Consider the following 14642-nt stretch of genomic DNA (forward strand, 5'->3'; position numbering starts at 1 on the left):
TCTTCCCAAGACAATCCATAACTAAAAAGATCACAGCAGAACCAAGTCTCAGTAACAATTGTGCCTCACTTCACTTGGTGACATGGTTCTTAGACTTAATCCAGATGCAGATTACCCCTCTGGTAATGCAGCCTCAAATCAGACCACCTGGCAATTGTGCCAAAAATCCACCCACCAAAGCCCTAATTTGCTGTCTTCAAGCCTAGAATTCGAAAAATAGAAAATGAGTTCTCCAGGAACTCCCCAAAACTCTCTGCTATGCTTATGTTTTCTTGAAAGAAATCAATACACACAAGCGGAATTCAGATACTCCTGTTATAAATGACACACGTGCATAATTTGCAAATATAAAGCATAACCTGGAGTACATGCAGTGTACCTTATTTATAGGTCCAAAACCACATACCCTTACAAAACACGCTTCAGCAATTTTGAGCATGGTGAGCTGGGAAAGAACTGAGCTGATTGCTAGCCACCAGTATTTCCTCCATTTACTAAGGACAACATCATTGATAAATCCTTCCCAGGTTAACAGGCACCTGGCAAGCCCTGCTTTTTTTCCTCATAATCAGGATCTCCTCCTTAACTGTTATCACTTCTTCAAAGAGAGCTTTGGAAATGTGTCTTTATCCATGGCGCCTCAGTACTACAGGATGAGATTCTTATCACAACGGACCCAGGATTAATGCTGAAAGTTAACTTTTTCTTCCTCAGGACAAAAGGGTGGAGGTATTACTGTCCTTCTGAGTCCCTTGAACACCTTAGATGCTAGAAGGGTGACCAAAATATATCTGTCCAAGTTTGAGGCCTCCAGAAATTAAAGTCATGTTCTGTACCAGCTAGCCATCTGGTAAAAACAGCCTAATAGGAAGATGGATTAAATCAAGAGTCTTGGAAACTTGCAAAGGTAGGGAGGCGACTCCATTTGTGGGTATTGATGCACACTCAGCTGGGAAATGGCAGAGATTTGATGGTCAGAAGGGTTGAATGCTTCATTTTAAGGAAATCTGCAAAGCAATAACTTTGTTTTGAAGACACTAGTGTCCATGTTGTCGTCTGCTGTTAGCTTTTGGTAGGAGAATTTTACAACAAATTATATTTCAGCAACTGGTCATGTCCCTGAGACTTGAAATATGTATATAATTAATCATTCACCATCCCAGGAATTGCAGTCACTATGAACATCCCATTTTGAAGACATAATGGACCCTCCCCCCAACTTATGAACTTCCCTTCTCAAACCCCTTATGTAGTAGGGTGACCCACCCATTTAATTGGCTAATTTTCCAAAGTTGTTATGAAGTGCTTTTGCTAACTTAAAGTTTAGTCAGTGTTTATTACAGCTTTGGTAGCTACCTACTCAGGATATGATTTCTAAGAGGACGTTTAAAACCACATACAGGTCACACCTTAGATTTTGTTTCCCTACTTCATCATAGCAGGTAGTTATTCAAAGGTCTAGGAAAGGACATTTCCAGGTAAAAATAACTTATTTCCCATTCATACTCCTACTTCTGTAATGCTCCATAACTGAGTTTATATTGAAATGATACAGAGTTTGGAACAGTTACAAAACACAGCTGCTGTTTGCTCCTTAGGATAGGCATGATAGTGGGTTATTGCTATGTCCATGGCATACACTCTAGGAAGTTAGATAAAAACCTAGATACCATTGTGGATAGGTTGCAGTGTAACACTACTTTTTCTTAGAATTCAGAACGATAATGCATGAAGAATTCCAAAGCAGAGAAACAAAGCATACTTCTCCCTAACACAGAAGTACAACTCATCCCCCTGTATTCTAAGCTCTCTGCAGACTGAGTGCTGCTAGGTCCAGATTACATGCTTCCCTAGAGTCTCCCCCTGCCTGCAAACAGGATTATGAAAACCCCTGAGACTCTGAAGTGATAGATCACAATTTTAACAGTTTCAATACATCACAGTTACACTCACCCTTCATGATAGATGCTAGCTGTTTGTATACCTAGGGATACAATTCATGGTTTTCATATATAAAGCGCTTCATAATCCAGGCCCAAATGATTTAACAGATTGCCTTTTTGCCCTGTGTTCCTTCCTGACAGATACAGGCAGTGATGAGCTGCCAAAATCTTAACAACTGGTTCCCTCCTCACCCCACGAGGGGGTTGTGGCCCACCCCCGCCACCCGGGGACTCCTGCCCCATCCAACCCCCTGCATTCCTTGATGCCCCCCTCCCCTGTCCCTTGACTGCCCCCAGAACTGGGCAGGAGGGTCTCATGGGCCACCGTAGTGGGTGCCCACCCCGCCCCTAAGAGCCAGAGGGACCTGGGGGGGGGGGGGGCGAGGTGGGGAGTCCCAGTGGTGCTTACCTGGGGCAGCTCCCAGGAAGCATCTGGCAGGTCCCTCTGGCTCCTAGGGGCGGGGGAGCGTAGCTGGGGGGGGGGGCAGGGGGAGCAGCCTTAGGCGCCGACTCCGTGGGTGCTCCGGGGCTGGAGCACCCACGGGAAAAATTTGGTGGGTGCAGAGCTCCCCGCCCTGCTCCACGCCCGGCCCCAGCTCACCTCACCTCCACTCCGCCTCCTCCCCTGAATGCTCCACCCCGCTCTGCTTCTCCATCCCCCCAGCTTCCCGCAAATCAGCTGTTCGTGCGGGAAGCCTGGGAGGGCTGAGAAGCAGGCGGCGGCTTCGCGCTCAGGCCTAGGGAGACGGAGGTGAGCTGGGGTGGGAAGCGGTTCCCCTGCGTGCCTCCCGGGTTACCTGCTGTGGCGCAGGTTGCCCTCCTCACGCGCCCCCCCCTCCCCCAGCTCACCTCCGCTCTGCCTCCGGTTCTAAAAGGACTTCTAAATTTAACAACCAGTTCTAGTGAACCGGTGTGAACAGGCTCCAGCTCACCACTGGATACAGGTGTTTGCAACTAGTAAGTTAAGGCTGAATCAGAACTGGGTTGAGAAATGTATTTCTCTGCTGGGGGCATTCAGTTGAAGGGGGCAAGAGATCTGCTGGAGTCCCTCACAGGATAAAGTTTAAACCATGCTACAAGTTTGCCTTATTTAACTTGGTCTATTTTTACATTTATTTCCTTCCTTCACTTTCTTTCATTTCAGTTCAGCTTTGTTTCCTTTCCCGCTCCAACCCCATGCTCTTATTACAGTAAAAGCTGTTTTATCCGGCACTTCACCAACCGGAAAGCTCTGATCTTCCGGTTTATAGTCCGGTTGGCGTGGCACCCTGCAGGAGGTTGGGGCATGGGAAGGAGTGTGGAGCACAGGCTCTGGGAAGGAGTTTGGGGACGGGGCTCGGGGCAGCCTGTTGGGGCACGGGAGGGAGTGTGGGGTGCCGGATCCAGCGGGCGCTCACCTCAGGTGGCGACCTGTCCCAGCTGCTCCGAGGCGGAGGTGCAGCAGGTGGCTCAGCACACTGCCTCTGCCCGCAGGCTCAGCCCCCGCAGCTCCGATTGGCTGTTTCCCCCATGGGAGTTGCAGAGCCAGCGTGCGGGGTGGGGCAGGGGCAGCGTGCAGAGCTGCCTGCTGCAGCTCCTCCTAGGAGCAGCCAGAACAGGTACCCATTTGCGTGGAGCTGCCCAAGGTGAGCGCCCCCTGGATCCGGCACCCTGCACCTCATCCTGCACCCTAACCCCCTGCCCGAGCCCACTCCCGTACCCAAACTCCCTCCCAGAACCCATACCCAGCGCCCCCCCGGCATCGAAACTCCCTCCCTCTTAGTTAACCGGCATTTTTCACTTCCATCACCCCCCAGTCTCCCAACATGCTGGATAAAACAGCTTTTACTGTATTTTGGAATTGATTCCTTTGTGGATAGTGTGTTTTGCCCTGGGGGCTATTGCAATTTATTCTTGTACAAGGTCTTTTAAATTACTGCATGGCTGTATGCAGTATTTGACTGGTTTTTTAAAAAATGTTTCTTGTTTGATTGTATGATGCTTACTAGAAAGCACAAAAACACTTATAAATATATTGGAAAAAATAAACAATATTGGATGTGTGTTACAGGCCACTGGTTTATTAGTAGTTCATTTTCATGGGTAGTACTGTAAAGCCATATTTATCTGTGCTGTCATTTGGGAAATACTGTTGGAGAACAATAATTTCTTTTTTTTACTTGGCTTTAGACCCGTCATATCAACCCAATCCTCCCACCCAATTTAATAGTTTAGAAGTGTTTTTCTTGCTACTGTAAGAAATATTGTTTAATTACAGATTAATTGTTACTGTTTGACTCAACTGTGATGTGTAATCCAGGTTTCCTATTTTAAAATACAAAGAGTTATCATTGTCTGTATTTGCCAACAGGAATAGGAGATGGAAAAAAATTAATAAATATAAGAAACTACCTTTGAAATGCATTCCTGATATAGATCTTCTTTTTAAGTGAATTCTATATATAATCTATTACATACATTTATGAGTATGTATCATAAATATGAAATATACATGTTAAATGGAGCTGAGTGTGTGAATGTTTTTTCTAATTTAATTATAAGTGCAGGATATTAATGTGGTGGGTGTACACTTTATATTCCTATAAAAAGTAGTTCCTCAAACAGGAAAAACCTAAGAGTTGAAACTGTACAACGTATACATATGGTAACATTGTTTTTTTTTTTGTTTTTTTTTTAAAAACAGGAATGATGATGCCACAGTACAAACTTTCTCAGAATTCCATGCATGGTAGTCCTGCATCTTCCAATTATCAACAAACCACTATTTCACATAGCCCTTCCAGGTAATATAGTGTCTACAATAGGGGAGGGGTCAAACCCATTCTGCAGTGGTGGTCAAACTTGTTTTGAGTCTGTGGGTCGGAAGTAAAAATTTCACTGTCAGGAGGCAAACATTGTATTCTTGTCCAACCACAGAGCAAGCCTCTTTAGCTAGCACAGTTAAATATGGTATTTAAATGCAGACCTTTAAGAGGGTAAATGCATTTATTGAAACCCCCGTCCTTTGTTAGTTAATTCATCCCTCCGTGCATTCCCTAACGAGCAATGACCCCCTCACCAATTTTTGGTGAATTTTCCATACTTTCTGCCTCAATTTGGGAATCCTCCTCTGGAGGATTCTCTCTCACACTCCTATATTGGGAGGTTGGCTGTGGTGCCAGGAGGGACTGGGGCAGAAGTGGGGGGAGATAAGGGACCCACTCCTGAAGATTTGGCGGCAGCAGCAGAACTGAGGTAAAGGGGACAGGAAGGAGGTCTTATTTAAGCCCATACAATGGGGCATTGTGAGAGCAGCTTTACAAAGGACTGCTGAGAAGAGGACGGGCTCAGGTACCCATGGCCAGTCGGACATAGGCTTCTTTCTCAACTCTGCCTATACCAGCTCCTCTAAGCTGCATCAAGAAAGGCAGCTGCAGTCTGGATAGCTTTGTTAATTTTGGATGGGGCTGGATGGGGAAGGGTTCAGCATGTGAGCTGTATGTTTGACACCCTTGGTTTATAACTAACAAACAAACAGTTTGCTTTGTTAAGCTTCAGAACTCTTTTATTTGGCACATTACATAATGCATTTATATACTTTAATGTAACTTGGCAAATAAAATTGTTCCACCCTTCAAGGTATACTTTTGTTTTTTGGAGTGGTGTTGAGGAAAGTTTTCTAGATTTTATGTATTGCAAAAAAACCCAACCACCCAACTCCCCTCCCCCCAAGCCCCATCTCTCCGAAAATATTTTAGTTTTGCAAAATGCTTGTTTTCTTTACTGGTCTTATTCCTTGAGAAGGCTACATTGTAATAAATGTTCTTGTAGATATTTTTTTTAAAAAAAATCTTAAAATTCGGAGTCACTGATATGTTTTTAATATAAAACTACATATAGCATTGTCTACAAGTTAACAAACAAACCACCTTGTAACAACCTTATAACGTCCCTTTCTGTGTGTTTGTTATTTTGGGCTGCACACCTAAATGAGGCGAACCCTCAAAAATAAAAATAAAGCACCCTCTTCACAAAGATTGAGAGAGAACAGAGGCAAATTTCAGACATGAAAGTACTGGGACGAAAAAAAAAAGTTCTTGTAAAATGTACTTTCTGTTTCCCTGTTTTACAGTTTCAGTCTTTGTCTTAACTTTAGTTTTATTTCAAGCAATTGCTTTGTATTTGTTCCATTCAAAAACTCTGTTATACATTACATCTCCTAAGTCTCATTAAGTTTATAACAAGTAATTGATAGTTGCTGTTGTAAAATCAGACATCAACAATATTTTGGAGCGGCAGGGAAAGGGTCATGACTGCACTACTTAAACAAAGTCAGGGGGTGGGATTGTTTACCTATTAAAAGAACACAAAGCTTCAAGGAAAATATAATGCTAAATATACTGTAGTGTATAATCACAATATCAAAAATAATTTACAAAGCAAATTCCCTGTTCCGTAGTTACTCCTTTCTTTGCATTATCCAAGAGCTATTTCCAGGGCTGAATGTTGAGTTTTTTGGTTATGACAAGTGTGTTGCAGACTTGCTGCTAAAATAGAGGAGAGTACTACCCAAACAAAGAGGACCTGATCCAAAGCCCACTGAATTCAATAAATCTTGGATTAGCCCTATAAAGAGAATGTATACTGCCTGAATCACTTTTTCTCTTTTGCTTTATTTATGTCCTCTTTATGGGGCGGATCCAAGGTTTATTGAATTCAGTGGGCTTTGGATTAGGTCCTCTTTGTGTGGGTAATACTCTCCTTAAAATTAGCAGTATAGTTTTGACAGAGAAACAAAGTTCTATGAAATCTTATTGGAATGTCCAGTTATTAATTTACAGTATTATATATTTATCGGCGAGCTGCTAAATTAAACAATTACAAATCAGAATGCCCTCTCAAGGATCTTTTTACCTTTCGGTGCCCACACTGAACTCCTGTTAATTTTAATGGGAGTTGCATGTGCTCACTAATGAGAATAGCCTCCTCCCTCCCCCTCTCAAAGTCCACTTGGCTATTATTTTGGTTTTCTTTGACTACACAGAAGATAATGACTTCTGCCCAGCCTCAGGTAGTTTTCAGTGGTATAGAACACTCATGTGTTTTATGTATCATGTGATTTAAGTCCCCTATAGACACATGGAACAAGATTGTGATATTTTAGAATAAAGCAAGGTCTTTGGTTTCTAGAGGCTTAAATAAGGTTGCCAAGCATCTGGATTTTGACCAGAACACCTGGTTGAAAAGTCTGGTCATTGTAGTCTGCCTGTAGATAGGAAAAGGGGAAAAAGAGGGGGACATATATCTTAGCTCATTTTCATTAATACTTCTGCTTGATATTCCATTAGAAGGCATACTGTACTGTCATTTCTTTAAAACTGTATCCAGAAGAAGAATTCCTGTTTATTTTCTCAAGAAGAAAAAGCCTATTATTTTGTCTACTTTTTTCTTTTGTGTGAGGCTAAAATGTTAAGTCAGGCAGTGTCCAAAGAATAATTTCTAGTGCATTGTCAAACATAAACACTCTGACATGTTACTTTAATTACAAAAAGAATTAATATTCAGTTTAGTTTTCTGAATTTTGTCACAAATTTGTTCAAAGTGCTGGAATTTGCTCCCCAGGCTCTATAAAGCATTTTGTAACAGAACTATAGACATCAACAAGTCTTCAAAAACGATATAACGGACTCCAATATATTTTAGAAACTGAATTGTTTGAAAATGAATTGCCAAATTTATGCTCCAGATGCCACGAGACCTATGAATATATGGATTAATTGATAATGCTAATCAAGCTAGTCATCACGTGAAAAATTAAACTTTGGTTTTGATTTTCATTCAGGTTTTTGGTAAGCTATGAGTAAGCCTGGAAACTGTAAATTTTATTTTTCCTGTAATACCTGGTTAGAACTTTAAACAGCTATTTACTTTTTCTAGGTAGAGTTCTTATGAATGGATTTTTTTCTCCCCTGTTAGTTTTGATTAATGCAAATGTAGCTCTTAAGAAATAATTGAATCAGAGAAGGTGTAAACTATTTTGTGAGAAATGTTACTCTTAATAGGTGTTTCTTGATTCCACTGGATTACATGGCTGGTCTTGTAAAATTTTGTAAAATAAGTGTAAGAAATATGATGCCTACAATGGATTTCCTAACTTGTAATTGGGTTTTGTTTTTAGCCGGTTTGTGCCACCACAGACAAGCTCTGGTAACAGATTTATGGCACAACAGAACAGCCCAGTGCCTAGTCCATATGCTCCTCAAAGCCCAGCAGGATACATGCCATATTCACATCCTCCAAGTTATACACCACACCCTCAGATGCAACAAGGTAATTAGATCATCGTTCTATTCTCAGAACTCAAGATAACTTTAACTTTGCTTGGATATTTCACAGTTCTGTAATTCCTTTCAAAGGGCCAAACCCTGCTCACTGTTCATGTGCAAAATTGCATTAGGTTAGCAGGATCTGTGTGTGAATAAGTTAGGCAGAAATTTGTCTAAAGTGTGCAGTAGGCTGCAAAATTACCTAACTGCCCTTTAAAAAAATCAGCTGGAATTCTGTCCCAGTTTGGGAGAAAAATAGAATACAGCAATATCAAAAAACCTTACAGAACTGAAATTTTTATTGTTAAATGGTTTTCAAACATTTTAAGACCATTTTATGAGCATAACTTGCATTTTCTTGAAACAAGCTGTTCTTAAGGCTTAGTTACTTGGTGAAAATGTAGGATAGTTCTGTATTTCATGTTATGTATATCATCTGTCGCTATTTCATGTATTAAGGGAAGTGATGAAAACTTAACATGAAGGTTTTTTTCCCCCTGTATAACTTCAGGGAATGAACAGTTGTTAGGCTGTAACAGTAAGTTAGAAGATTTGAGTTCGATCCAGCCCAGCCACAAAACAGATTTTGAACCCTCTCAAAGTTCAAAGATGTCACATTTGTCTTTTTTTTTTTTTTTTTTTAAAGGTGTTGGTAGTAATAGGGGCCAGCACAAAATGTCTGGATCTTGATCTGGATTCCAAACTCCTTGCTTCCCTCTGACCATTAACATTTGGGATGGGTTTGATTCATGCCTATCTCTACTTATAATTAGGGTCACAGTATTCTCCATGATTTTACTGTGGCAAAAGTGGCTGCCGAATCCATTGAGTATAGAAATGACCTTCCATCCCTGCAACAAAAAATATTTAATAGTATGTTCCAAAACCTTACACCTGGCTAACATAAATTTTCAGAGGAGAGGCTTTTTAGCCATCCTCTCAACCGCAGCAAGCAATAAGGGTATCCTGTATTTGTTTTCAGTTTGTACACTCTGGAGCTTCACGTTTAGTAAGATTCTAGAGTAAATAGTGTCTCAGGAGATAGACTGTGTACCCTATGGTATCATGAAATGGGAAGTCCTAAGTAGTGCTTAATTTGTGCCAGGCTGAGCCCTGGCACCTCTAGGCTTAGCAGTTCACCTCTGGGCTTGCTGCATCATTTATGAACGTGTAATAATTGCTTGAGCCCCACTATTCTTTCAGAACAAAATTAAGCACTGGTCCTAAGGCATATAAAACTCAAATCAAACATTAGCTTCTGTCCCATCCTTGGTATGGAGAACAGAATATTACTCTGCTACCGACAAAAGAGAAGAATGAAGACCTTGTTGCCACCCCTGAAAGCATTGCAAGGAATTTGTGGGGAAAGCAGAAATGATACTTTTCCTACATATGCCCATCTCATAGTGAGGTAATTGGAGAAGGAACTTTTAATGTGTGTTCAATATTTCTAATCTTTGTGGTAATATATTATTTTCACAATTGTGGTAACTAACAAAGATATAAGCTTGTAAACAAACATGACCAAGAACAAATTCTGTGCCAAAACACCCAGAAAAATGGCCAAAAATATACATTTCACTAGAATAATTTAGAATGTGCAGTCTAAATTATAAAATGTTCTTGGTCTTTCTCCATTTTAATTTTTATTACTGTTTTTCCATGCTTTAGATACAGCCAAAATTTGCCATGAGTTACATTGACTTGATGAGGAAGTATGCATTCTGTACATATCTGTTAATATAGGCCTACTGTTTTCCCTACTTGTTGTGCTGCTTCACATTTTCTTTTGAGACATAGCTTGAGCTTTTTAGTCTGATCTTTTGATGATAGAATCTTTGACCTTCAGTCAAGGAATTTTTCTGATCTTTCCTTTTTCCTTTCCAGTGGAACATTTGTCATTAACAAATGTCTCTACAGCTATTTGCATTGTTTCCTGGCTTGATCCCCAAGTGTTCACCCTTTATTCACGCCTCTAACTTCGACACTGTAACTAAATGCAAGTCTAACTTATTAAAGAATCTTGTATATTATACAAGTATATTTCACTGAGTAAACAGAATTGATCAGACTGGTATAATATCATAAATCCCTGGTAAATGTTAATGCATAATGCTTCAAGTACTTGTTGCTGAAGCAGTGCTGGTGAATTCAATTGATTGCCAAACATGTCGTTGATCTCTCTCTTACATGTATTATCAATAACTGGACTTAAGAAAACCTGTTAATATTAAATATTTGTATAATTATGGTTTTTTTTCTTATTTCAGCTTCAGTATCCAGTCCCATTGTCTCAGGTGGGATGAGGAACATACATGAAAATAAAGTTTCAAGTCAGTTGTCTGGCAATTCAGCTAATCACCATGCTGATAATTCTAGACATGGCTCAAATGAAGACTACCTACAGATGGTGCACAGACTAAGTAGTGATGTATGTTACACCCCCAACAATTTTTTTATATGAAGGGAAATGTTTGACAAATATTTGAATTGTGTGACTGGTCTAAAAACCAAATATTTTGCTAGGTTGCTGTTGACATTTGAAAAGGAGTAATCAATTTAATTAATTTTTCAATTTCTGTTTGTGTAGGTCTTAGTTTTCAAAGGTATTTTAAATGACCACTGTTTTACTTGAAACCACTTTTGCAACATTTATTTTGCATTGAAGAAAAGTGAAAATTGTCTCTAAATCTTAGCTTATTTTAAGAGGGAATTTTGCTTTGTTTTAGTTGCTCAGATACTGTGGTGATGTGGACAGGATAAGAGCCTATGTAGATACATAGCTCATCAGCCCTTTGTTGGTTTCATGACACATTTGAAACACCCTATTTAAAAGGTCTCTGATGTTAGATAGTGATATGATCCTGTCAAGCCTGATTAAAGTTTCTTTTGACTTTGTATTTTTACTCAATACCTGTGAGCTCAAATGTCTTGCATGGAAATTTATTTTCCTGGCATCTGTGACTTCAGTTCATATAAAGGGGGGGGGGGGGGAGGTGAAATTCATGCTCTAATGACTGATACACAGTTTAGTAGATTTTAAAGAAGAGTGATGCTGTGAATTCATCCCAGATTCTTTACTAAATTGGTGATGAATATTCCATTTAATGAGTTTCTCATCCTACCAACATTTTCTCAGCCTGTGTATGTATCTTGTTGAGGTAGTTTTTTACAAGCATGATATGTAAGAACCACTAAGAATATTTTTTGGCATCAGTTCTTTGAGCAATGCTGTTGTAATAATGCTCACTACGGGTTATGAGAGGGGCTTGAACTTGGGATATTTAGCATCAAGTCAAGCCTCTACCAGAGTAATCACTACATTAGCTTGCAGCAGTAGTAGACAGTTATCTATATAAACTAGCCAGTAGAGTGGGAGGGAGACATAACACACATACAAGCGTGTTACACTTTCTCACAGAGGACCATATCAAGTGTGTTAACACCTGGATCCTTAAAACCCTGAGCACAGTTAACTCAGTAAAACCAAGAGAGGGTGAATTAACTGCATCCTTTTTGTGTATTAAAAACAAGCACACAATCATTTAGCTGTTTCCAGAATATCAATGATTGTGTGTTCACCAAACAAGCAATGAACAGTTAATGGAAAATCCATAACTACAGTGTGAATTCAATAGTATTACCTTTGTAATATAAAAGCAGCATCCTGAAAATCCAAGTTCTCTGCCTCAGTGGTACAATTTCACTAAAGTGGGAAGCTTCTTCCAGCATCAAATATACATGTTTCCCACAGCTAATTCTTATTTTAAAAGTACACTACCAAAACAATCATCCGTTTGTTAAAAGACGCTTTTTTGCAAAACTTAAGAACCAGTAGAAATCTTTCAATGACATTTAAAAATAATTATTCCAAGAGTGGGGTTTTTTTTCTTTTAAAAAAAGTTTCCACACAGTATATGCAGCACCAAGATTGAAGCAATATCCTAGTACATGAGAAGATAGAACTGAAATTGTCTGTCTAGAAATCGAGAATAAATTAAACATAACTGGTCTAGTGTCCTTGTTCAGTTTGACTGCAGAAAGTAAACAAAAAGTAAAGTACATTCAGTTTTTTAAATCCTTTTACATTTTAATATTTTAAGATGATAAGAGTTAAGGAATTACCAAAAAAAAAAAAAAAAAAACTTGACAGCATCACTTCAATTAAAGCAGATGCCTGATTGCATCCAGTATAGTGAGCATTGCAGAGAAGTTTTTATTGTAATTTCCTGCTTTCACACACACGTTTCTGAAACATTCTGCTTTAGAGCTGAAATTTTCTATACTTAAATGTCTCTCTGAATGTTTTTTTTTAAAAAAATTTGAGCAATATTCAACTGTTTTTGAGTTTTAGAGTGCAAATAATAATACTACTTCCAATAGTGTCCTATGGGTAACCCACTGTAGGTGTGGCAGGTCCTCATGCGCGTGGGATGGGAGATCTTTGGTAGCAGTGCCTATTGGGCTGCACATGTACTCCTCCCCATCTTGCACTGTGAGGGGCCTCTATATATAGCGCTGTGTGGTCCATGGACCCTCAGTTCCTTCTCAACCACCTTTGGTTTGGGATGGAATCTGCTAGCAGAGTCCTTCTTCCTTAGCCTTTAGTCACACTCTCCCTCGTTTGCCTTAGTATATAGCTGTTTCCATTTGTTTGTGTGTTTTTTTTTAAAGGGAGAAAAACAAATTTTTCATTCTCTTCTGTCCCCGTTATGATCTTATGATCTTAAATTGAAACCTCTCCTCATGGAGAGTTTTCGTATTTTTTTTTTCAATTGGTAGCAAAGGGAGTTCAGGCTTGTATTTATTAGCTCATTGGCATGAGTGCTAATATCAGAGCACTTCTAAATATGTATAATTCTTCATGACAAACTAAATAAAGTGGTGCTTTTAGCTAAAACATATTTTCACTAATTCATATTTATTTTTTGCATGTGCTGGTTGTAGGTTCTCACTCGGACTCTGATTTCATTGTAAAATATACATAAAATATGATGAAAAGTGTGTAAATTTCAAAGCGTCTTAAATGTGCTAGTAGCTGTCTTGTGACCTCCTTCCAGTATTTTTTCTGATTAGACTTTTTTTTAGAAAATAAGTTTATAATATACATTATCATCACTGTTTTTAGGATGGTGAGTCTTCAATAAGGAATGCTGCATCCTTTTCTTTGCGGTCACCACAGTCAGTGTGCTCTCCAGCTGGAAGCGATGGAACACCTAAAGGTACTCTTATAGCTAAAACAGGTTGTTTGTATGTATGTATGTATGAGTTTATTTCCCAATGATAAAAGACAAGTGAATTTATAGGCTATATAGTTTGATCTAACTAGCATTTTATGTTCAGATAAAACCGCAGAAGTTACATGCACATGATGATATTTTTAATTACAATTTTATCTTGGTCCCTCTTTGACTGGAAACCTGAGAAGGACCAAAATTTGACTTACTATATTTTAAAACAGACTACTGTGGAAGATAGCAAGATTGTGAACCCTGTACATGTTGAGGATTAAACTGTATTAGAAGAACAATTTCCATTGTTCTATGGTTCAAACACATCACTGAGTTATTGATTTCTTTATATTTATAAAAGTATCATAACATAAAACAGTTATTGCGTTAATTGCAATGAGAGACATTGAGGTAATGTATGGAATTTAAAAACACCATTTAATATCTACTGTGGGTGTGGCCTAAATATATTAGCTGGATAGGAAAAGTAGGAGGGCCGTTTAGTAAGATAATTAAAAAAAACCTAAAAGTAGTTCTTTATACCAAGCTCAAGAACGTGTGTGTGTGTGTGCACGCATGTTTGCTTATTTTTTCCTGAGTGCCTCCTTACCATTTTATAGCAGTAATTGACTGTGACTCGGTGAATGGAGTACACAATTCTGGTGTATGGCAGAGGATCCAAAGCTATGCAAATACTTAATAACTCAATGCCACAATAATAAAAAGGGGCAAAAATACTTTTTCCTGCCATACCACTGGAAGATAATAAAATACAATGTTTCCTAGATGGCTCAGTGAGAGAGCAAGAGAGAACTGAGACAAAGGATAGGGGTAGAGAAGGGAGGCAGAAGATTGCTAAAATGATTTTCACAGTTCATTGTATTATATGGCTATCCTACAAAAGATGAAGCTGGAAGGAAGATGGGTGGAACCCCTGGTGGGAAAAGTTGTGATTGAAGACTGGCAGGTTGGAGTAAAGAATTTATGAAGTCCTGTGCTGGGTTGTGTAGGTGGCAAAAGAATAATTTAGTTGCTGCCATTATAGCATCCACAAAGTCTTGATCAGTATAGGTGTTCCAGTTAATAAACAGTTTGGTGAATCCAGTCTACCTCACCTCAAACACAATTGACACCCACCTTGAAAATTTTTCAGCCAACTTGTA

The 14642-nt window shown here is 39.3% G+C and overlaps 1 protein-coding gene across 2 annotated transcripts in view; it reads left to right on the plus strand.

The window, feature by feature from the left end:
- The window catches only part of NIPBL (NIPBL cohesin loading factor), a 296004-nt gene that overhangs the window by 140497 nt on the left and 140865 nt on the right, over positions 1-14642 (plus strand). For both annotated transcript variants that reach the window (XM_074952486.1, XM_074952487.1), the window contains exons 5-8: positions 4627-4726; positions 8101-8252; positions 10519-10679; positions 13377-13470. In XM_074952486.1, coding sequence (XP_074808587.1) covers positions 4627-4726; positions 8101-8252; positions 10519-10679; positions 13377-13470 — 507 coding nt within the window. The remainder of the gene's footprint in view (positions 1-4626; positions 4727-8100; positions 8253-10518; positions 10680-13376; positions 13471-14642) is intronic.

Source organism: Natator depressus, chromosome 5, assembly GCF_965152275.1.
Source record: "Natator depressus isolate rNatDep1 chromosome 5, rNatDep2.hap1, whole genome shotgun sequence".
NCBI lineage: Eukaryota > Metazoa > Chordata > Testudines > Cheloniidae > Natator > Natator depressus.